The 24,897-nt window shown below is 42.2% G+C and overlaps 1 protein-coding gene across 2 annotated transcripts in view; it reads right to left on the reverse strand.

Moving 5' to 3' along the window:
- mib2 (MIB E3 ubiquitin protein ligase 2) overlaps window positions 1–24,897 on the reverse strand; it is a 212,687-nt gene that overhangs the window by 120,921 nt on the left and 66,869 nt on the right. For both annotated transcript variants that reach the window (XM_060931604.1, XM_060931605.1), the window contains exons 2-3: window positions 14,350–14,760; window positions 5,104–5,275 (exon numbers count right to left, since the gene is read on the reverse strand). In XM_060931604.1, the coding sequence (XP_060787587.1) occupies window positions 5,104–5,275; window positions 14,350–14,760 (583 nt within the window). The remainder of the gene's footprint in view (window positions 1–5,103; window positions 5,276–14,349; window positions 14,761–24,897) is intronic.

Here is a 24,897-nt window from a genome sequence, read left to right on the forward strand (position 1 = left end):
TTTTATTTGAGACTTCATGTCGAAAGTATGTCAAGATTTGGCAAATAGTCTGGACATAAAGCCATGTTAAATTATAATAATGGTGTCAAATGTTACATTTTCCTTTAAAAAGCTGTAAATTGACCGTCAACTGGTGTGGGTGCTATGCATGAAATTAAAAATCTTTTTCCTGTTCACATGATGCATATTGTGCCAGTAAATGTCACACGTGTTCAGACTATTAAATAGGCCAGTGGACTGGTTTGGAAGACTCGTCTAATCTCATACCATCTGTCTTTCAAGCTCGTGTCTATTTGGTCAAGTACCTAATTGGTACTTTACTGTATTTAATACCACACATTCCTTTTAATTATTCGTGCTTTCAGGTCATCCACATGATTCTGTGACAAAATATTTTCCCCTCTAGTTTAACCTGTTAGGTTTTCCCCCCCAAGCTGCTGAGTGACAATCTGCCTTTGTGTTTTTCCACACCACAGATATCCTCGTGCTAAAACCACAAGGAAGGCATTCCTTGAATTTATTCATATAAGTGGTTGTAAAATGATCAGCTTTACAGCCAGAAGCACCTGGTGAAATGTGTGTGTGAGAGAGTGTGTGTGTGAGAAACAGAGCGAGACACTAAGGGCAGTATCTCACTGAGCTGCAACAAGTTGGAGACACAAAAATTGCGATAAAATATGCAAATTAGCAACAATTTTCACTTGGAATCACACCGAATTGATATTCGCTAGAGATGCACCGATTGCAATTTTTGGGGCCGATTCTGATTTCCGATTTTCCATGGAGTGTGACCTGCCGATACCGATTTTGGCCGATTCCGATTTCATTTTTTCAAACCACTTCACAGCACGCACAAAGACTATTTTCTTTTCATCTTTTCTTTAATAGAACATTCTGCCAGATTTTCAGTAATAAATTTTCAACACCTCAAAAGGTTGAAAACAAACAAAAGGACATCGTTCTTTGTAAAATCTTTCTTCATGTTTGGTATTAACATATTAATTCCTGAAATAGGAAATTCACACAAACATTTTTCTTTTCCCATCCAATATCTGGCACAAAAACAACTTCCCCCTCGTATATTATTTGCCTACTGCTATGGAACACACTTTCATAAGCCTATTTAGATCTGAAAACTTATGCCTTATGGAACAACCCATTTCTTCATTTAGTATCAAAATACAAAAATAATTTCCAGTCATACCATAGCCATTCTATCATCTTTGTCAAATGTGTATTTGTAGAGTAATTTCCAATGGAATCAAGTGCAACCAAGGTCGTAAAACAAACAAGGACATTTTTTTCTTTCTCTTTTTGTACAAATCTAACTAGATGTTTGGTAATAGGCTAACGTATTAATTCCTGTAATGGGAAATTCACACAACCACAAACATTTTCTTCTTTTCACATCCAATATCTGGCGCACAAAAAAAATTTTCACTATATTTGGATATATTGCTTTGGAACACTTTCATATTTAGGTCTGAAAACTTAACCCTTATGGAACAGCCCTTTTCTTCTTCCCACATTCAGTAACAAAAAATACAAAAATAATTTTCAGTCATACTGCCATATGCCATTATATCATATTTGACAAATGTGTATTTGTAGGGACTCCCTAAAGCAGGGCTTTTCAAAGTGTGGGGCGCGCCCCCCCTGGGAGGCACCAGAGTTCTTCAGGGGGGGCGCAACGTGAGAGACAAAATGGATCGGTTTTTAGTACCTAAAGCTACAGTGAGTGAGGAGACAAAGTCTGGGCCAAGCAAAAAAAACAGAGCCTCCAGGATGTTGCGATTCGCAACTTCAACGCAAATTCAACCAATCCCCGCGAACTCAGGGCGGTGTTGCAATTATATCCAATCACCGCAACTTTCCCGCAAATTTGACCAATCGTTGGCGTCGTCTTGAGGTGACGTCGACAAACTACCTTCCGCCTTACTTCCGTGTGTTCAAGAGAAGCAGCATGCGCGTCGTGTTGCCAGATTGGACGATTTCAAGTGCATTGTGGCGGTTTTGAACATAATTTGCACTGGAAAATGTCAGCAGTATCTGGCAACACTGAAAGTGTGTTATGTTTACAGTGAAGGACTGTGTGCACTTTACATTATTTTTTTACTTAATACAAGAAATTAATGGCTGCCAACATTTTTGCCAAAATGGTATTTTATTTTCCATTGTTTAGGCAGCTTCAGCATCATACTGTGAGATTCTGTTCAAATTGTTTTTTTCTTCTATGAAGCCTGAGCCATTTATTTTATTCGTGTATAATTGTTTAATTTAGTCTTCAGGAGAGACTGCCTGCACACAGTACTAGTATTAATAGTTTTTTTTTTCTTACATGAAAGCTGAGGCATTTATATTATATTTGAAGGTAACTTCATGTTGTGCTGTGAGGTTCTCTGCACTTTAACTTTTGAACCAACAGGTGCATTTGGATAAGTAAAGCCTATTTTTCTGCATTTTTGTAGTCCTGGTAATCTTTTATATTGGTAAAGTTGTTTACAGGACCATTTCTCAGTGTCTTTGTTTTTTTAATCAATAGTTTTTCAGTAATAACTTAATATTTAACATATCACTCAATTTTAATCACAAAGAGGGAAAATCGCAATTTCTCGCAACTTTCACTTCCTCCCGCAATGTAATCGCAACAAAAACCTAAAAAACACTGCAACTTTCAGCGCAATTTTTTTGGAAACCCCCGCAACAGCAGACATTTTAGCCCGCAACAATCACAAAAAAGGCCCGCGGAATCCTGGGGGACTGGAAAAAGAAGGAAGTATGACCACGATTATTTAAAGTTTGGATTTTCATGGACTGGATCTGAAGATGCTCCACTGCCACAGTGTGTTGTCTGCCAAGAGGTGCTAGCTAACGATGCTATGAGATGTTTAAAATGTGTAAAACAAGATGTTTTAAAAAGCACAGATGTTTAAAATGTGAAAAAGAAAAAAATAATGTGTACAACAACCATTTTTAAAAAAATACGAATGGAACATTAAGTATAGCAACAACAAAAATTGTAGGGGGGGGGGGCGCTGTTGTTTATTTGCTCTCCGGGGGGGGGCTGACTCTCCCACACTTTGAAAACCCCTGCACTAAAGTGAATGACGCATGAAATGGAATGACGAGTGACAGCTAGTGATTTGAACAATAAATGGTCCCTTGTCATTCAGATTCTTATAAATGGAATAACGATTGAAATGTAGGTGGAATGACATGCTTTCAGCTCATGAAATGGAATGACATTGTTTCTAAGTGGAATGGCATACTTTTAGGTTATGTTATCAGTGATATCACCTTTTACAAATGGAATGACAGCGTTTCCAGGTGGAATGACATACTTTAAACTAATGTTATCAGTGATATCCCCTTTTACAAATGGAATGACATACTTTGAGGCAATGTTATCAGTGATATCACCTATAACCTAACCCTAACCCTAGAAACAATGTCATTCCATTTGTTAATTTGATATCACTGATAACATTGCCTCAAAGTATGTCATTCCACCTAGAAACCTCATCATTCCATTTATAAAAGGTGATATCACTGACAACATTAGCTCAAAGTAAGTCAATACATATAGAAACCCTGTCATTCCATTTGTAAAAGCTGATATCCCACCAAGCACCCACTTATCTTATCCTAGGGAGGTCTAAAACTAAAGATTCCAATCGTTATTCCATTTGTAAGAATCTGAATGACAAGGGACCATTTATTGTTCAAATTTACTACCTGTCATTCGTCATTCCATTTCATGCGTCATTCACTTTAGGGAGTCCTGTATTTGTATGGTCTTTTTCAGTGAAAACAGGTGATACACTTGCCATATAAGGATATACAATTAAATAAAGAAAAATAAATAGGTGAAACTTAAATAAAAGTGCATGCAAGAGTGTTAATCTATTAGCCGGTGAACGCACACTTGACTATTGTACTTACTTGTGCATTAATGGCAAGTTTTTCTTTGAAAACAGCAGCATTTCTACCTTGTCACCAGAGAGTCTGTTTCTTCTGTCATCTACCACATGCCCAGCCAAGCTAAATAAGCGCTCATTGATTAAAGACAGGTGTTCTTTGTTAATGGCACGCGCGCCGGAGGTCGTTAGGCGTGCAGGACTGACACTGTTCTGTGCAAGCGCAACACAATCGCACTAGAAAGCATGTTCAAGCTGCCAGTGTAGCTGCAGTCTTTTTAGTTGCAAATTACGAGTATTTCCACTTTCGTCTCTATGTGATACACAAGTTTTGATCGGCAGAAAATCGGCATATTTTAATTTTGACCGGCCGGTCGCCGATCATGGCCGATCACGTGAAAATCGGCCGATTCCGATCGGCAATCGGTGCATAGTTGGAGACCATGAATTTATTCACATATTTTATCGCAATTGTTGTCTCTCCAACTAGTCGCAGGTTGTCGCAGCCCAGTGAGATACACTCGCACGTCCTGTCTCACGGAAACTGACTTGAGAAGGGTTCGTGACGGCTTTGCGACGCCAGCGACGCGTTTGCGGCTATTTTGAGAGAAATTTTGTCGCACGAATTTTCTGAAGACGTTCAAAATTTCAGCGACGAAGGAGCGACACTTTGCGACTTGTGCGAGGAAACTGAGAAGCCCCGCGAATGTTTCAAGACACCTTCGAAACCCTCTCGCGAATGACGTTCGCAAGCTGTCGCAGCCCAGCGAGATACTGGCTTCACCTAATTTTTTGATTGTGCAAGCAGCGAGTCATCCTCCTCTGAGACCGTGTGCTTCTGACACATAAAAATGCTTCATGATTTTGTGGTACGTTTATCAGCAAACCGTGCTGGACAAAACTGGAGTTGCTCTCATGCAAAAACGTTGCATCATAAAAGATGTGGACCATCAAATATTGTGCAAGTCACTTTCATATGGTAATTTTAATTCACCACTTTCGTATACTTTCGACAAGTGGAAATTTGCGCTTTATGTAACAGCAGGCTATGTTGGGGGAAAAAAAAAAAAAAAGTCAGTGTGACAGAGCTGGCAGGAATAGCATAAAGTCTGGCCAGGGAGAAAACAGAGAGATTATTAGTCAGTGTGATGAAGTGATAAGAGAAGAAGAGGCTTGGTATACTCACGGCTGCGAGTGTGCAGTCTCGTAGCGCTCGAAGGCGTGTGAGAGGTCGTGTTTGTTGTTCATGTAGCAATGGGTGCACAGGTCATAGTCGAAGCACACCTTGCATTTCCAACGCATTCCCATGATGCCGTGCTTCTTACAGCTGTCGCAAATGATGTTCGAGTGGCGGACACCTACAGGAGGAGGCAGATGACGATATGCACTAGGAATTAGAAACGATCGCACATCAGGGGAACTGATGAGTCTTACTGATCTGCATCACTTGCACATGATCATGGCAAGCATAAGCAGTATTTCAGCTGCTTGCTTCCTGAAGAAAGTGCTGATTTGAGCTTCATACTCATTGAATATAAAGTTGATTCCAGTTCTTCATTTACCGTGTACAGAGATCATGCTTATGCGGGTTTTGCAGTTAAAAAAAAAAAAAAGCTGAATCCTCAAACACTACAAGCACAAGGGCTCCTTTCTCATTAACTGCTCACATTTTTGAGGCTGTTTATAATACAGCCTGCAGTGTACGGGTATGTACCGAATCGGATACTTCTGTTCACATATCACGCTTCTGAATTGATCAACAAAACGGTTATGAATCAAACAGCTCCTGCCTAGTGTTGTGTTGTTCATTAATAAATAAAAATTGTAATTGTCGGAAAATTTCTGTGGAATGAAACAGCTCAGGACAAGCTCTTCGGGATGGGGACAGTAACTCCGCTTCACGTCACGCCGCTCCGTTGTGGAATATTTTCTTATAATAGCATGCCGTCTCGTGTTTTATTCCTGAATTATTTGCCGTACCTGCGTTATTGCTGAATTTCTTTGTGCAAACCGTACTGCTCCGTGTGACTCACAACTCACCGTGTGAAGATTTCAGTGCAAGGCCAGACAGGATGAGGAGTTCATTTCCCAGTTAACAAGAAAAGATGCTATAAAGGTAGAATAAAAGAACTGTACGAGGAATTAACTTGTGCTAAATTTAGACGAGCACCAAGTTGGACTAAGTTTTCCAATCAGACAGAAGGCTTACTGATGCGCATCAGGTAGTTGTTTCTCTAGGAAAACCAGTAACCAGTTGAAATTTATTCATTTTGACAAACAGGTGCAGGTTCTTTATCAGTACCAATAATTATTATTACCCCATTCCTACTCACAGTGAAAACCATAAATTTGTTATTATGCAGTAAGGTGTCCTGTGGGAATGGGAGCAAAACAATCTTCCCGCTGTTGACCGAGTAACAGTTATGGAAACCTGTTATACCTTCAGTGGGAATCAGAACGGTCAGATTTATGTTTTTTGACCGGTTGTGACGTTGCTGGCAGTGATGTAAAGATATTTCGATGGCACTATTCATACTCAAAACAAGCAGCAAACATCAGCAGATACACTGAGGACACCGTATCTGTGGGGGATGCTTTCCAAGATCTAACATGGAAAGCAAAAATCAAAAGATATAAGTGAACCATATATCAAGCTTGTTGTTCCATGTACATGCATACCCATGATAAGTTTCATTTCTCAACTACACAACGTGGGACCAACAACAAGAACTAATAATAAAATAAACCAATACTGTAATAAGTTATTCAAATGTTTTCTCTCTCCCCGTCTGTCTCTCTCTCTCTCTCTCCCTCCCCGTCTGTCTGTCTCCCTGTCCGTCTGTCTTCCTATCTCCCTCTTTCCCTGTCGGTCAGTCTCTGTCTCACCATCCTTCCGTCCGTCTCTCTCTCCCCGTCTCCCTGTCCTTCCGTCCGCCTCCCTGCCTCTCCCCCACTCGGTCTCCGTCCAGCCGCCTCCCTGTCTCCCTCCCTGTCCATTCATCTCCATCTCCATCAGTCTGTCTCTCGCTCTTTGTCCGCCCCCCTCCCTGTCAGTCCCCCTCCCTGTCCGTCTGTCTCTTTCTCTGTCTCCCTGTCCGTCAGGATTCTAACATTTCTCCTTAATACTTTTATCATGGTTGAGGCGCAGAGACAGACGCAAGTTCAGAAACATTTTATATACACAGGATGGTCAAAGCAACAAAAGGCATGAAAACACGACATTTGAAGTGAGGAACACGATGTGCATCAGCATGGAAAATAAAAACAAAGATACAGTGCCTTGAAAAAGTATTCATACCCCTTCACATTTTCCCACCTTACAACCACGAACTTAAGTGTTTTATTGAGATTTTATGTGATAGACCAACACAGAGTAGCACATAATTGTGAAGTGAAACGAAAATGATAAATGGTCTTCAAAATTTTAAACAAATAAAAATCTGAAAAATGTGATGTGCATTAGTATTCAGCCCCCCTGTGTCAATACTTTGTAGAGCCACCTTTTGCTGCAATTACAGCTGCAAGTCTTTTGTGGTATGTCTCTACCAGCTTTGCACATCTAGACACTGAAATTTTTGCCCATTCTTCTTTGCAAAATAGCTCAACTAGATTGGATGGAGAGCGTCTGTGAACAGCAATTTTCAAGTCTTGCCACAGATGCTCAATGGGATTTAGGTCTGGACTTTGACTGGGACATTCTAACACATGAATATTCTTTGATCTAAACCATTCCATTGTAGCTCTGGCTGTATATTTAGGGTCATTGTCTTGCTGGAAGGTGAATCTCCTTCCCAGTCTCAAGTCTTTTGCAGCCTCCAACAGGTTTTCTTCCAGGATTGCCCTGTATTTAGCTCCATCCATCTTCCCATCAACTCTGACCAGCTTCCCTGTCCCTGCTGAAGAAAAGCATCTCCATAGCATGATGCTGCCACCACCATGTTTCACAGCGGGGATGGTGCGTGCAGGGTGATGAGCAGTGTTAGTTTTCCGCCACACACAGCGCTTTGCATTTAGGCCAAAAAGTTCAACTTTGGTCTCATCTGACCAAAGCACCTTCTTCCACATGTTTGCTGTGTCCCCTGCATGGCTTCTTATGCCTGTCTTTCAACAATGGCTTTCTTCTTGCCCCTCTTCCAAAAAGGCCAGATTTGTGGAGTGTACGACTTATAGTTGTCCTGTGCACAGATTCTCCCACCTGAGCTGTGGATTTCTGCAGCTCCTCCAGAGTGATCATGGGCCTCTTGGCTGCTTCTCTGACCAGTGCTCTTCTTGCTCGCTGTCAGTTTAGGTGGACGGCCATGTCTTGGTAGGTTTGCAGTTGTGCCATACTTTTTCCATTTTTGAATGATGGATTGAACAGTGCTTCTTGAGATGTTCAGAGCTTGGGATATTTTTTTAGAACCTAACCCTGCTTTAAACTTCTCCAGAACTTTATCCCTGACCTGTCTGGTGAGTTCTTTGGTCTTCATGATGCTGTTTGTTCTTCAGTGTTCTCTAACAAACCACTGAGGCCTTCACAGAACAAGTGTATTTATGCTGAGAGTAAATTACACACAGTAGGACTCTATTAACTAATTAGATGACTTCTGAAGGCAATTGATTGCACTGGATTGTATTTAGAGGTATCAGAGGACAGGGGGCTGAATACTAATGCACACCACATTTTTCAGATTTTTATTTGTTTAAAATTTTGAAGACCATTTATCATTTTCGTTTCACTTCACAATTATGTGCTACTCTGTGTTGGTCTATCACATAAAATCTCAATAAAAAAAAAAACTTCTAAAGTTCGTGGTTGTAAGGTGGGAAAATGTGAAAAAGTTCAAGGGGTATGAATAGTTTTTCAAGGCACTGTAAGACAAACTAACAGAAGCCAGGGTTTAAATAAAGCAATAAGTGAAAAAAAAATTGAAAGCAGGTGTGTGTCATGGTGCACTGCATCTTGGGTGTGTGGTTCGAGAGGTAATGCTTATTTACTTGAGCAAGTCAGCAGATATGGCGGTCCCACTCCAGGCAGGAATGTTATAAACAGCCTTCACTTAAACACAACAAATGTTCAACACTGTGAAACAGGAAAACAACTCTCTCAGAGACGTAACGCAGCTTGACTCATGCCATGCTGCTAACTAGTTAATGTCTCAGCTTCTGGTCTGGGCTTTTCACAACAATGGACTCGCCACCTTGTCAATTATACCTTATATCCGGTCTCGGATGGTTGGCGCTCCGTAGCATTCTGTTAAATACGGTCAAGTGGGAATACATGAGATCCATAACTTTTCCATTTCAGGGGGCAAATGTGTTTCCTACAGATCCACCCAGCTCAGAATTTACACAGATCCAATATGATTTACTTGATGTACACGTCATCATGAACATAAAAATAAATAAAAAGTCACATGAAACGTAACAAGCTAAAGAGTACAGTTACATAAATAAATAAAAATAAATAAATGAGCTCATGCATAATCTGGAACACACAGACTAATATTACACGTTGGTACAGTATATTCATTGTTGTTATTAATAATAATATTTTAAAAGTAATGCCCTCTGACGTCCCATCCAAGGTATATTCCTGCCCTTCACCCACCTTCCTCAGAATAGAACAAGAAGCCTTTATCTAATCACACGTATACTCAAGCACAGACTTGAGCACAATGAAATGCTTCCTCTGTATTTAACCCATCTGAAGCAGTGAAAACACACACACGAGAGCAATGAGCACACATACCCAGAGCAGTGGGCAGCTATGCCACAGCACCCAGGGAGCAGTTGTGGGTTAGGTGCCCCATGTTAATCTATTCTAACCTATCATGTCTTTGGACTGTGGGGGAAACCAGAGCACCCAGAGGAAACCCACGCAGAGAACATGCAAACTTCACACAGAAGGGCCCCCGTCGGCCACCGGGCTCAAACCCGGAACCTTCTTGTTGTAAGGAGACAGTGCTAACCACTACCACCATGACCCTGACCAGAATAAAGCGGTTACTAAAGACGAACGAATGACTCGATTAATTTCCAAGTGACTACATTCCCTTTATTAAAGTAATGCACAAAAAGCCGAATAATAAAGAGACGGTCTCATATACGAGTCGTTTGAAACTTTAAAACACTTAAAGTCCGGATAAATCTACAACGTAGAGCCCATGAGAGGACAGAAGTGAAAACTAGGCTCACACAGTTCTCCGATCATTTTAAGGCAGTGGGTAATGAGCACACAGAGCTGGTGCCCTTTTCCATGTAGAACGCTTCTCACGTACTCTGTCTCTCTCTCACTCTTTATTTCGCATGCTCGTTCGCTCCATTACTCTGAATCATTCAAGGCAGAAGAATGCTGATTTTAATGGTGCAGGAAAGAGGCATGCAAAAGGAGTGCGATGGAGTGAGACACACACACGGGACAGGCAGACAGACAGCGACTTTGCAGCTAGAGGAACCTGCATGTGTACACCACTTTATATAGAGCTGCACCACTGGAGGGAATGAGAATTCTATATACTCTATTCACATACACCATTCTAGAAGGGTGTGGGACCAGGAGTAGGATGGTTGTCCTAGTCTGGTCACCGGGTTTGGATAATTTTTAGTCTGGCCTCTACCCTTTGACCAATCCGGTTTGGGTGGCCCTACTGGGAGGTCAGTCTCCCACCGGCATAGCTCTCATGGTTATCGAGACATGCAAGCCCCCCGGACCTGTGACAAGGTAATGATCCTTACAATCCTAAATAATCCTAAATAATAGAAGCAGCACCTACCATCTCAAGATTAAAAATCAAGAAAACCCTTCTAGAAGGCCAAGAAGGAAAACCTCAACATCAAAACTTCCAGGAGAGAGGAATGGAACCAAAATGTTCCCAGAGGTGGGGAACTACCAGAGGACCCCACCAATCCACTACCTGGCTTCCTCAACCAAACAAGAAGACAGTGGACTCTAGCAAACAGGCTTAGATCAAGACATGCCAGAACAGCCACCAGTTTGCATTGTTGGGGCTATACAGAGTCCTCAATATGCCCCAAATGTCAGGAATCCCCACAAGACACTGACCATCTAAGTGTTGCATTGCCCAGTAACAGCAGTGCCAGGGGTCTACGCCACTATACATGAAGGAGGCAAGATCTTTAACAACCAGCTTACAGATGCTCATCTGGAGGTGTGACACCATACGAAACTACTACTACCACCACCATTTTAGGATAACATGGGTATAGGAATGTGGTGGACAGGTTTTTGGAGTGGTACAGACTAAACCACCTGCAACTCAATGATGTAAAGACTAAGGAGTTGGTGGTGGACTTTAGGAAGCAAAGGACCAGTCTGAGCCCAGTCAATGTCGGGGGAACGGAGATTGACAGTGTGGAGGATTACAGGTACCTAGGCATCCATATAGATAGCAAACTGGACTGGACAAAAAACACAAAATGCACTCTACAAGAAAGTCAGAGCTGCCTGTATTTCCTCAGGAGACTCAGGTCTTTAAATGTCTGCAGAACCATGCTGCAGATATTTTAAATCACACTGTGGTGGCCAGTGTCATTTTCTATGCTGTGGTGTGCTGGGGCAGCAGGGTGAAAGCAGCTGATACCAACAGACTCAACAAGCTCATCAGGAAAGCTGGATCTGTCCTGAGGGTGGAACTTGAGTCGTTGGTGGTGGTGTCGGAGAAGAGGATGCTGAGGAAACTTCTCGGTATTATGAACAATCCCTCCCACTCCCTGCATGACACGGTGGTGTCACATCAGAGCAGCTTCAGTGGGAGAACCGTAGGTGCTAAAAGAAGGCAACTGGACTTGCTTGAAATTCTTCAAGACGTTTCACCTCTCATTCGAAAGGCTTCTTCAGTTCCGTCTGACTAGTGGGGAGTTCCAAGTTTTTATCCTCTAGTGGACCAAAAGGAGAGTTGTTCAGGTCACCTGGGTCATTGAGTCTGCAAACACCATTTGCACCCGGCCCCCAGTGACCTACACTTACAGGATGACTCAATGACCCAGGTGGAAGGTGGCTGTGGAAATTTACCAATTCAGCAACAAGAGCATTAGTGAGGTCAGAAATCGCACACAGGGGATTTCAATAATATGAATAAGCTGCCCAGAAAAATACAGTTAAGCACCTAGCATGAGACTATGCCATCAGATATTGATGAGTTTTTTTTTTTTTTTTAACTTGCTGACTTGATCGCCAGATGACCTGCAATCCTAAAATCAGGGGCGCTCAAGCACCCCCAAAAACGAGCTCAGCACCCCCTAGCTCAGCACCCTCAAAAACACTGCTTTTGGACGTAATTTTCAGAAACAAGTGCCCTTGCGCACTGCGCAATGAATGTGTGCGCGGCCGTGTGTGTGTTCTTGAATTCACCTATTACGTGAGAGTTCTATGAGCAGTAAAATACCTCTCCTCCTTGCGTCCCCTCTGATTGGGTTGCCTGTCCGCGCGAGCGCTTGCTATGACATGGTGTTTTTTTTAACTGGATTCCACGCCGATGAGGAACTCGAAATAGCACCTGAGTTTTACTGGCATAGCGAGATGTGAAGGTACGGACTGGAGTTACAGTTGTTAAACACAATACAATAATATGCATAATGCAATATCGATGTTCCCTGGTCTATGAACAGAATGATAAAAACGACATTTATCATCCATATCGAGATACTTTTGTGCAGAGCTGTACAAGTGCTACGGTGCTAGACCACCGTGTGTTACTCAATTTTAGTTAATGTAACATAGCGTTTACGTTTGCTTATCATTTATATATTTATATTTATATATTTATCATAAATATCATAATAATTAGCAAATTAATCAAAACAGACACTGAAACGTACATGCACGAAGCAAACAATTAAACAAATGACTATCAAAAGAACACGACCAAAATATAACAAAAAATATAAACTAATGTAAACTAATGTAAAATCATAATAATACACACTATTATTACACAATAACACATTAATTAACAATTACCACTGTTCAAAATGAATAGCTCCAACATTACAAATGCAGTAGTAGGTCTTGTTTAGTTAAAAATATAACGTAAATATTTGTGTCAGTGGTCGTAAATGTGTAGATATCATAGTTTATTGGGTCAGCTTCTGTTAAAACATTGCATAAGTCTAGTCTTCTTGTCTAGTTAAGTCTAGTCTAAATGCGGAATAAACGTGGAAACACTGTCGTTCAAGCCAGGTGCCTCTGTCAGCTCTGGGGGCTAAGCACCCTCAAAGATCAGATGCTAGAATCGCCCCTGCCTAAAATTCAAAACGCATCAAATGAACAACTATATGAACAAGGCCTTAGCCTAAATTTACATTTAAACTATCATTCAGTGGCTCATGTTCATTAACAATTATTCGCCAAAGGCGAGGTGAATAATTACCGAGACGAAGTTGAAGTTATTATTCATTGATATTAACTGAGCCTGAGGCGGATAATTGTTTTAGTGTAAATACACAGGTGATCGTTTTTAAAAAATAAATCATTTTTAAAAAGTTCATTTATTTCAAACTTGAAAAACCGCATGCAAATATAATAAAGGAGCATGCAGACTTGTGTCACTTATCCATGCCAAGTCACATGAAATACTAGACTGGACGATGCCGGTCACCCTCTGCACACCGTCATCAGCAACCAGAGGAGCCTGTTCAGTGACAGAATGCTCCTTCCCAAGTGCACGACTAAACAGACTTAAAAACTCCTTTGTCCCTCACGCCATCAGACTGTACAACTCCTCTCGGCCGGGGGTAAACAGGAGGACAGAGGACGGGAAGGAGCAGTAGCCTCGCCTGACAAAAAGCAATACTGGACAATGTGCAACACCTCTCCTGCTGGACTTTTTTTTTTTCCCCTCCCCATATCTTATTCTTTTTTCTATTTGTATCTGTAAATACTTAGTTTAATTTATCGACAAGTTTTCTCCATTTTCTATTCTGTTTATCCTGTAATGATGCTGCTGGAATTTTAATTTCCCTGAGGGAACCCTCCCAAAGGGATCAATAAAGTTCTATCTAATCTAGATAAAAATAAATCACAATTCCGCCTTACCTTTGAATAGTTTTAGACCAAACTTCATAGCATCTTTAGTGTTTTTAGGAACAGAATTTTCTTTCGTAATTTGTAATTCTTCCTCACTTACGGTAACAAAGCCGCCATTTTGCTGAGGTCACTCGAGGTGATTATCGAGAAATCGTCAGTGTCTCTCAACCAATCAGCGTGCGTCATCTCCTATAATCACCTCCATATTTATACTATTGCATATTATTCGGTAACTAGAAATGAATTACTTAGTAAGTTGAAAGTACAATGAAATTCACAGTGCACTGAAACATTATAATAAGGATATGTGGGTTAAGATTTGCATATCTACATGCACATTCTTGATGCATAATATTCTTGGCTGTCCAAGATCCTATTCTTGCAGCTGTAACCAGAGACGCTTACCGATCTGAGCGTTGTCATAAAGCAGCAGGTCATAGGCACCCTGGTAACCGGTGCGGTAGTTGGTGCGAGTGCCGCTGTCCCATTGCACTACTACGGTCTTGTCAGGTGTGCTGGTGCTGCCCTGGCGCCCCACTTCCACCACTGTGCCCAAATGGCCTTCACCATCATCCTGGTTGCCCCACTTCCAGTCAATGCCACGCACCACACGCATACCCACCTCCATTGCGCCACGGACAGGTGGGCTAGCACTGCCACTTCCGGCCTCGCCGCTGCGCTTCCGGTGGGGTCGCACAGGCGGCTCGGCAGGGGGATGGGTGTTGGCGCCGCTGCTGGGGCCACCGGTACGTGAGCGAGCTGGTGGCAGCGGGAGGGTGCCGAGTAGGGGGCTCTCCGGGGACAGGTCAGGGGTGACTGAGGACAGAAAGCAAGAATCAGAATCACTTTTATTGCCAGGTATGTGGACACACACGAGGAATTTGACTCCGGTTTCACTTAGCTCTCATAGTACAAAAACAAAAAGCGTATAGAGGTTTTTCACCCACGTGACCAAGTCATGTGAGGCTGCCATTTTGGAGGTCACGGCTCGAATCAGTTTGAATGCGAGAAAGGCGACAAACGAAAAACAAAAGAAAAAGGAGCAAGATGCAGAAAACACCTTCACTATCCAGCGACGTAGGGCATTTACAGGGCGAGCAGAGGGAGAGGTATTTGCAAAAATTGAGGTTAGCAGGCTTAGAGAATGACGTTTACCTGCTTCCACCAGGATCGTTCACTGATGTACGGAAGTACACGAAGCCCTCGTCTTTACCTGACTTTGGCCCACATGATCTGTATACCTATGTCGTTAAAAACCCATCGCCATACACAGGTATTGATCTGAAAGCGTATAAGAGTTTGGATGCCTACAAATATTTTGTGTCAGGCTGGGTAACATGCCTACATCAGCGGGTCGTCCCTGGAGCCGGTGGTCGCCATCTTATTACAGCTAAGGTTTGTTCACATTTTCATTTACTTTCGGTCCTCAGGATAAACAAAATGTTATTAAATGTCATTGAAATAACTTCTTAGTCTGTTGAGACATGGCCCGTTATAAATTTGCTGTTACCAGGCAATGACCAAGAACTGTATTATTAGGGTCGGTGTAGTTGTAGCAGTGTACTAGCAGCTAGCTGTTAGCACTAGCTAATGTCAACAACATAGTAGCTAGTATGTTACTGTAGCAATGTTTACGTTCAGTCATTTGGATGAGTGTTAAAACCTTTCAGTCTCAAGTTTTTCCTTTACTGTATTTACTAGTTTACTGAGCTAGTGCGCTCGGGCAGGCTGGGAGCGAGCGCGCTAGCTCCCGGGCAGGCTGGGAGCGAGCGCGCCTGCCTGAGCGCACTAGCTCAGTAAACTAGTAAATACAGTAAAGGAAAAACTTGAGACTGAAAGGTTTTAACAGTCATCCAAATGACTGAACGTAAACATTGCTACAGTAACATACTAGCTACTATGTTGTTGACATTAGCTAGCTTGACCTTCAAAATGGCAGACACCGGGGCGTCACGTGACCCTGTGACGTCAGGTGAAAAACCTCTATACATAAAACAAAAACAGAAAAAAAAAAGACAATTGTTATTGTAAATAAATTTCTATTGTTGCATTGGCAAAGCACTTCAGGCTGAGGTGAACAAATAATGCTCATCAACTAAAGAAATCTACCTCCAAGACTTGACCAATCTGTACAACAGTGATGTCATTTTTTCCCCCTCGCATATGCAGTTCAAAAAATACTACACAAAGCCAGTGTTGTGTTTTTTTTAACTGCACCAATTTAGAATGCAAAAGAGCAACATGTCACATGGATCCAGGCCAGCGAAATCTCTTGAATACTGAAGGAGACATGGGCCTGTGGATTGTATAAAGAGGGCAAGTTGACCTTCTAATGAAATCAGCCCCGTCCGTTATTCTTCCACATGAATAAACATACTGCTGTGTACACGACAGAATTTCCCTTCTGGATATAAATCAGTTCTTGTGGTCAGACTGCATTGGATGACCTAGTAAGCGCTTGGTCCACAAGCAAATGTGTCATGAAGCCTGTGGCCAAAACTGTAAACTGCTGGACACACTCCGTTTCTCTCACAAAAACACATACGGTTTTAAAAACACCTTATCAAATAATCTCCCAAACCAGCCATTACTGCTGCATTCATTGTTAGTCTATTTTGTCTTTTGTGATTACTGCAGTTATAGTCAGTCAATAATACTGACATCCCTGACATGAAAAAGTCTACTGCACTGTAATTCAGCGGAGAGCCTGACTGACGTATTAGGTTGCGTGTGTGTATTGCTACTGAGAGAAAATCACATTGCTAAAAGCACTGATAATGTTTCTTTAAATTTTCTCTATTATTGTTTATTCACATGTATAAGGACCAGGGCTTTGAACCGGTTCAAGGAACGAAAACCGGGAACTTTTTCTATTTCACATGGAACAGAAACGAAACCAGAAACTTTATTATTTGTTATGTTCCGGAACAGAAACGCTTATTAAAAATAATGGTAACCGGTTAATACCGGTTTTTATTTCGTTCCTCAAAGTTTCCGTAGCCTACAAATAAAAAAGTCATTCTTCTCCTGCGCAAGTTTCTATGACCTGCTGGGGTTCACTTCCTGTGTGACGTTCGCTGACTGAATGGAGAGCGCGGGAGGGTGGACTACTATCACGTCTCCACATCTTAAATAAGAGGTAAATATTGCAGTCTATCGTTATTCAAAAACGTCAATTTCAAACACGATATCAATATATTTGTCCACGTTAATGAGAGGCTCGCGAACATTAAATGACGTTAACCTCTGTTAGCCTATCAATGCATAGGGCCTGACTAGCCTTTGGTAACACACTAAACGAATTATCTTTCATTTTTGGCACTTTTTCTGTTTGTGTAGATGGGAAGACATACTGAGAATCCAAATCGCCAACATTTGAAATAATAATTGTTTTGAATTATTTCTTGTCCTATTTAATGAAGGTTGTAATAGAATTAGCCTACATTTGGCTTAAGCTGGATGAGACAGAGACATAATTTTATAGCCATTTGTTAAACAGCTGACAGGGAACGTAATTAACCGTTCCGGGAACGAAATTTTTTTGTTCTAACCGGTTCGGGAACGTCTATTTAATGGTGGAACCCAAAACCGGAAACGTTAAAATTCCGTTTCTGTTCGGAACGAACCAATAGGAAAAAAAATTCTGGTTCAAAGCCCTGATAAGGACATTAAATCTCATAATAATAGCAATAAAAAATACATTTAAAAAAAAAAAAAACACATTACACACACACACATGCAGGAGAGGCCAGAAACCTACTATATGGTTTTTCGTGGGCTTCCCCCAAAACTTAAAAATATGAGAATGCTAGCGTTGTAATTAAGGTATACATACCGTAAAATACCAAATAATAGCCCGGGCGATTATTTGTCTCAATCACGTAAGAGACCCGGCGCGTATTAGAGACTAGGCGGCTATTTGGAACAGGCGATTAATTCCTTCTTCACAAATACCTTCCCCAAAATCTACCTCAAAACGGGGAAAAAAAATCAATCATTCTCAGATAGGCCTACTTTTAACCAGTATAACTTACAGTTTGTTTAGAGTTAGATTACAGATAGCACGGTGCCGACTTCGGGGAATTTTGAAGACGCAGAATGCATCTTCGCATGGCACAGTCGGGGTGGATAAAGGATAAATCACACACCTTTTCCTGTTAATGACTAGTTAAGTGCATGCTTTACAAAATAATCAAGAAACCACACCATTGTCTGTGCGCAGCACTGTGATTTAATTACTCTGCAAAGTTATGGTCACTTGCTCTCACCCTCACCCATGCAGCCTCCACCCTTTGCGCTTCGCGATGTCTGTCAATCTGAAATTGCATGGAGGGCGCGACGTTGAAGCAACATAATTAGGGTGCGAAGTGTCAAACCAAAGGGTTTTTTCTTATGCTGAAAAATAAGTGACCTGCAGTGGCTACATACTGTCATCTTGCATTCTCACGTTTCTCTCCAAGACGTCTCCCTATTTGGCGGATATGAGCCTATTCCCCGAGTGAGTTGGTACGGTGGCTCGACCCCGTAGAAAACTTAAAGTTCGGATGAAAGTTAGTTGAATAGGTTACTGACTTGTAGGCCTACATGTTGCCTGCCTGACGCGTGCTTCTGCCCAACTTGCACGACAGATTACTTGTTGAAAAGGCCGCTTGGATTAGATTGGCCGCGAGCAGACTGAAATGCATGTTAGAACGCTCTCACCTTTTTTGTAAAGCGTCTTCCAGATCCGAATGGGTAAGGGCAAGTGAAATGGTATAAGGTCTTTAATAAAACTCAGTGTGTGCTTTGACGCATGCATTCGGCAATTTAGGTCGTTTAACAGAAGCAGCAGTCCAACCTTGGAAACCCGCAGTCCTCAATGTCACCACACACGCTGGCTTTCGTTGGGTATACCCAAAGGGGTGGCTAAGACATCTGTCAAAAGTTACGGACTTGCATTCCTCAAGAAATATTACGGTAGACCAAGATTATAACATTGAAATGGCATGTTTATTATCACGTAACAAAATGTTGTAAACAGTATTATAGAAATAATTTCATTCATTCATTCATTCATTCATTCATTCATATTGTTTCGGTAGAAAACTATGCAATGCAAAATCGTTTAAACACCAGAAAACCAGAAAAGTGCTGGGCCTCAAGATTCTAGATAGAACGTTCGGACGCTTTTTTTTTTTTTTTTTAAGACCCCGGCGAGTATTCGGAACCGGCCTTTATTTGTCACAACACACGCGTACACCCGGCCGTTAAAGGGAACTCGGCGGTTAATTGGAACTCGGCTATTATTTGGTATTTTACGGTACATAAGCAAACAAAGTTAACTAATGAAAGAAAAATCAAAATTATATAATAAAATATCTATATACATCGGAAGCTTACACATATGAAAAGGAGTCTAAGTTATTAAACAAAAGGAAAAGCGGATAACTAAAACAAGGAAAACAAATCAGGTGGAAGTAGCGCTTGAGTGTTCTATAAAATCCATCTTTAGAAGTTTTTTGAAACTGCGTAATAACAGACAAGTTTGCTGTAGTTGGCTTAAATTGCTCCATATGGTGGGGCCTCTAAACATTACTGTAAATTGGTTTTGACTAGATTTTGTCATAACTGGTCTTAAAAGATTCTGCTGTCTTGTACTGTGGTGGTGGATATCGGAGCTGAAATTGAAAAAACCTTTGTATTGATCAGGTAAACAAGAGCTATTATAGACAATTTTATGAACAAATAAGGCAATTTGTAGGATATGAAAAGCACATTAATGAAATGTCATGCTAAATATACTGTAAAGTGCTTGGGTGCTAATGACTGGCTTTGAGAATACATATGAATGTTTGTCTGATGGGGGAAATACTCATTGTTTTTATGCAAGTAGATGTAACAAAGTGAAGGAGACAGATGGCAGTGGAAGGAAGCGGGAGTTGTACAAGGTGAAGGAGACGGGCGGCAGTGGAAGGAAGTGGGAGTCGTACGAGGTGGAGGAGACGGGCGGCAGTGGAAGGAAGTGGGAGTCGTACGAGGTGAAGGAGACGGGCGGCAGTGGAAGGAAGTGGGAGTCGTACGAGGTGGAGGAGACGGGCGGCAGTGGAAGGAAGTGGGAGTCGTACGAGGTGGAGGAGACGGGCGGCAGTGGAAGGAAGTGGGAGTCGTACGAGGTGGAGGAGACGGGCGGCAGTGGAAGGAAGTGGGAGTCGTACGAGGTGGAGGAGACGGGCGGCAGTGGAAGGAAGTGGGAGTCGTACAAGGTGGAGGAGACAGGCCATAGTGAAAGTGGGAGTCGTACGAGGTGGAGGAGACGAGCGGCAGTGCAAGGAAGCAGGAGTTGTATGAGGTGGAGGAGACGGGTGGCAGTGGAAGGAAGTGAGAGTCATACAAGGTGGAGGAGACAGGCCATAGTGAAAGCAAGTGGGAGTTGTACGAGGTGGAGGAGACGGGCGGCAGTGGAAGGAAGTGGGAGTCGTACGAGGTGGAGGAGACAGGCCATAGTGAAAGTAAGTGGGAGTCGTACGAGGTGGAGGAGACGGGCGGCAGTGGAAAGAAGTGGGAGTCGTACGAGGTGGAGGAGACGGGCGGCAGTGGAAGGAAGTGGGAGTCGTACGAGGTGCAGGAGACGGGCGGCAGTGGAAGGAAGTGGGAGTCGTACGAGGTGGAGGAAATGGGCCGCAGTGGAAGTGGGAGTCGTGCACGGTGAAAGAGACAGGCCTCAGTGGAAGGAAGCGGGAGTCATACAAGGTGGAAGAGACGGGCTGCAGTGGAAGGAAGCGGGAGTCATACAAGGTGGAAGAGAAGGGCTGCAGTGGAAGGAAGCGGGAGTCATACAAGGTGGAAGAGACGGGCTGCAGTGGAAGGAAGTGGGAGTAGCTTAAGGTGGAGGAGACAGGCCGCAGTGGAAAGTGGAAGTGAGCGGGAGTCGTACAAGATCCAGGAGACAGGCCGCAGTGAAAGGAAGTGGGAGTCGTACAAGGTGGAGGAGACAGGCCACATGGGAAGGAAGTGGGACTCGCTTAAGGTGGAAGATGGAAGGAAACGGGAGTCATAGGAGGTGGAGGAGACGGGCTGCAGTGGAAGGAAGTGGGAGCCATACAAGGTGGAGGAGATGGGCTACAGTGGAAGGAAGTAGAATTGTAGTGGTTAGCACGGTCGCCTCACAGCAAGAAGGTTCTGGGTTTGAACCCAGTAGCCGGCGAGGGCCTTTCTGTGTGGAGTTTGCATGTTCTCCCCGTGTCTGCGTGGGTTTCCTCCGGGTGCTCCGGTTTCCCCCACCATCCAAAGACACGCGGTTAGGTTAATATGGGATGGCCTTGCGCTGAGGTGCCCTTGAGCGAGGCATCTAACTCCCAACTGCTCCCCGGGCTCTGTTAGCATGGCTGCCCACTGTTCTGGGTATGTGTGTGCTCATTGCTCACGTGTGTGTTCATTGCTTCAGCTGGGTTAAATGCAGAGAGGAAATTTCACAAGCGTGTGATGAATAAAGTTGTGCTTTCTTTCTTTCTTAAAGTGGAGGAGACAGGCCGCAGTGGAAGATGGAGGAGAGTGGGTACAGTACGTAGTGGAAGTAACACACTGCAGAGGGATGTAGAGGGGATAAGGCAAAGCAACTGTTATCCGTTTTCATGCCAGTCAGTCAGTCAGTCAGTCAGACACGTCTCATAAGAAGCATCCACATAATGTGGTAGTGTCATTATCAAGTACAGCATGTTGCTCCCTTTTTAACAAATGTTGGATCTGGCCAGTTGGGGCCACTATCATCATATTCACACCTGAGGCTCATACTTAGCATTGTACAGCCTTTATTTCCATCCTCAGGTGTTCTCGAATAAGAAAACAAAACAAAAAATATGTGCATAGACTGCTCTGAGAATCTTGTAGGTCCTGATCACACACCTTTTCTGGGTGTGCAATTAATAGTTCTATAAGAATGTCTGGCAGTTCTTTAATAAGCAAGCTTAACTAATTTAATATGACAATGGCTTTAAAATAGATGAGCTTGTAATCATGTTCATGACTAATAAATAAACTGAAACTAGGTCAATTCATCCACCAATCAAAACATACCCTTTTGTATGTACGGGTCATATTTTACTAATCCTTCACTATTCATACTCTGTTTCTCTGAAGAATGCCTCAATCAATGCCTGTTATCTGAACTATGCCGCAAAGAATGCAAAAAAAAGTACAACTGGCCTTTTCAGACCTGCTGACCTTCACACACTTTGCACAGGAGTATTGCAATTTAACAGAAGAATGCAAAAAATATGCCAAAAAAAGAGCAGTCTTGTCCCCCCCGGGATTAAAAAAAAAAGTTGATGAATCAATATGTGAATTTGAACTGTTTAACAGTTGTGCAGGTGTTTTGAACTCTCTGCTTTAAAATGTGCCCCGATACAGCGCTCCTGTATTCCGTTACAATAATTTTAAGTTTGTGAATGTGAAATAAAAATCAATGCGTGTTTAACTTCACCATTGTTAAATAAGTACATAACATCAGTTAGCTATATTTATAAAGGATGCCACCAAAATATTTCAGGCAAAAGTAGTTAAAAACAGCACTTTTGGTTTTCATCCAAAAGAGGAAAAAAAAAAAAAAAACCTGAAAATTGACAAAAAAAAAAAAGCACATTAAATATGAATGCTTCTGCAGCAAAAGGCCATTATTAAAAAATGTTCTGTTTCCGGTCCACCGGCCGGGTGAATGCCGTTTGTGCGGTTGAAATTTTGTTTTTTTTACCGCCGGTTTTTCGACATTTTTTTTCGGGTTCGTAAATCTAAAATCGAACTTGACATTTCCGCATTCCCAGGGCTTTCCACTAAAGGCCTTTGCATGCTCGTGCGACAAGGCTTTCGCAGATAGCTTTTCGCAGACAGTTGTAATTTATTGTTGAGCGGGGATAATAGGCGTGCGCGATGTTATTCACCGGCACAACGCAAGGGGGCGCGAAGTCGCTAGGAGTAGTTGGTGGGTGTGGTTAGTGGAGTGTTTATCCTCCGGTTACTTATAATGACTAGAACTTTTTTTTTTTTTATAATGACTAGAACTGGAGTCGTATAGATGTACGTACTTCCTCAATCAACCGCTCTTCATGCTGCTCCATCTTCGCTCGTGTTTTTAAAAATGCCGGTCGTGAAAACAAACCAAACTGGGAAAGTAGAGAAGCGGAAGTGCGTGTACAGCAGACCAATCAGAGCCCTCTTGTCTGCGGCGCTGCCTGCGAGGCTTCTGCGGTGGTCACAATTTTTGGGAGGTGCGCGCAGAGCGTCTGCGAAGGTGGGGGGGCTACGCAGACACTGTCTGCGACACCGTCTGCGAGGACTGGGTTGTCAGCATAAATTGGCCTTAAGGCTCATACTAGCCAGCCATGACAAATAAGTAGCCAGCCGGGGGGGAGGAAACACAAAAACTCCTGTGCACGCAGTTCCCAGGATTAAATGTATTTTCCACAGACCATTTATTTATTCACTTTACTCAAATACAAAATAAAATGGCAGTAAATCTTTTCTTTTCTTGTGTATTGCATCGTGAGGCGTTCCTGGCTTGTAAATCTCTTATTTTCGGTGCATGACACATTCACGCAACTGAGCATGCTATGAATTAACAACGACAACGGTCTGCAGTGGGGCTACACAATTAAACACTCAGCGAACATTTCTCCATTTGTGTATGAAAATACACTCCAACGACTCAGTTTGGTTTCATTTACAACCAACGGTGTCTTTTGATGCCAGCACGTAATTGAACGAGAGAAGACTGGTTTACCGGAGACAAAATAAGCGTCATCTCTGCTTCTGTTCCCTCCGACGGCCCCGACACACTACTGCCTCCGCCGAGTGCGTGCACACACCGCATGTCGGGGCCGCGGATGAGTTACTCTCCCTTAATCAACGAGTCGGCGGGGAATTTGTGATTATTATCGGTACAAACAGCGCGAATCACAACTTAAATGAGTGCGGTTCAGTTTGACATTATTGTCAGTCCGTTAGATAAACATTTAATTTTATTAAAATTGAAAATTAATATTTAGAGCCTGTGGACTACAAAAATAATAGTCATTAAAGTAGCCGGCTGGACTTATGTAGTCGGCTGTATGGCCGGCAGCCGGCTCTTGTGGAAAGCCCTGTCGAATCAGCTCTGCGCATGCGCCGTGCGGCACAAAAAAAACGTCAGCCACCATGAAGGAAGCAGATCCGGAGTTTTCAAACATTTGCTTAAGTGTGAAATCGCAAAATGGTATTCTAGCGAACAACAAAATAGTAAAGATTCAGAAAAACAAATAATTCAGTGATCATTTTAATAGTGTAATTTCATCCGAACTAGGCCTAACGGTCGATTTAGAACTACAAAAAGTCCATGTGTCGGACATTTTAAGTACCTTTGTAAAAGTTTTGCAAATGTTGCAGTCAGCATTTAAAATGCTAACTTAAAGTTTTTGTACAAGTTTCAGTTGATTAAACGGTCATATTTTATTAAATGTGTCTGCTTTTGTAATAAAAAAAGTACTGAAAGAAAAAGCAAACAGCATTGCGATTTCTTATCCATCCATAAAAAAAAAAAAAAAAAAAAAAAATCCCTCCCTCCCGACTGAATTTTTTTTGCTCACCCGGTGGACAGGAAACGGATTTTTTTTTTTTTAAGGATGGCCAAATGTAAAATTTAACACTACAGATAACGTTGATAGTAATTATAATTGGACAGTGATTTAAAACACGGTCTACTGGCTTTGCTTTTGCTAAGAATTAAAAGGTAAAAGAATTATAGTTGCCCCTCAGAAACTGTTAGAACTGAACTGAAACAATCCTTATTGCACAGAAAAAGTCCAAACATGACAGTAAATCAAAATTCATTCATCATAAATATTTATTAAAAATCACATTAAATCCAAAAGATTAATCAAGAAGACTTCATGTGCACAGGACCTGACTTTCATACTTCACTATTGATTAATAATTCTGTTCTACATC

Source organism: Neoarius graeffei, chromosome 10, assembly GCF_027579695.1.
Source record: "Neoarius graeffei isolate fNeoGra1 chromosome 10, fNeoGra1.pri, whole genome shotgun sequence".
NCBI lineage: Eukaryota > Metazoa > Chordata > Actinopteri > Siluriformes > Ariidae > Neoarius > Neoarius graeffei.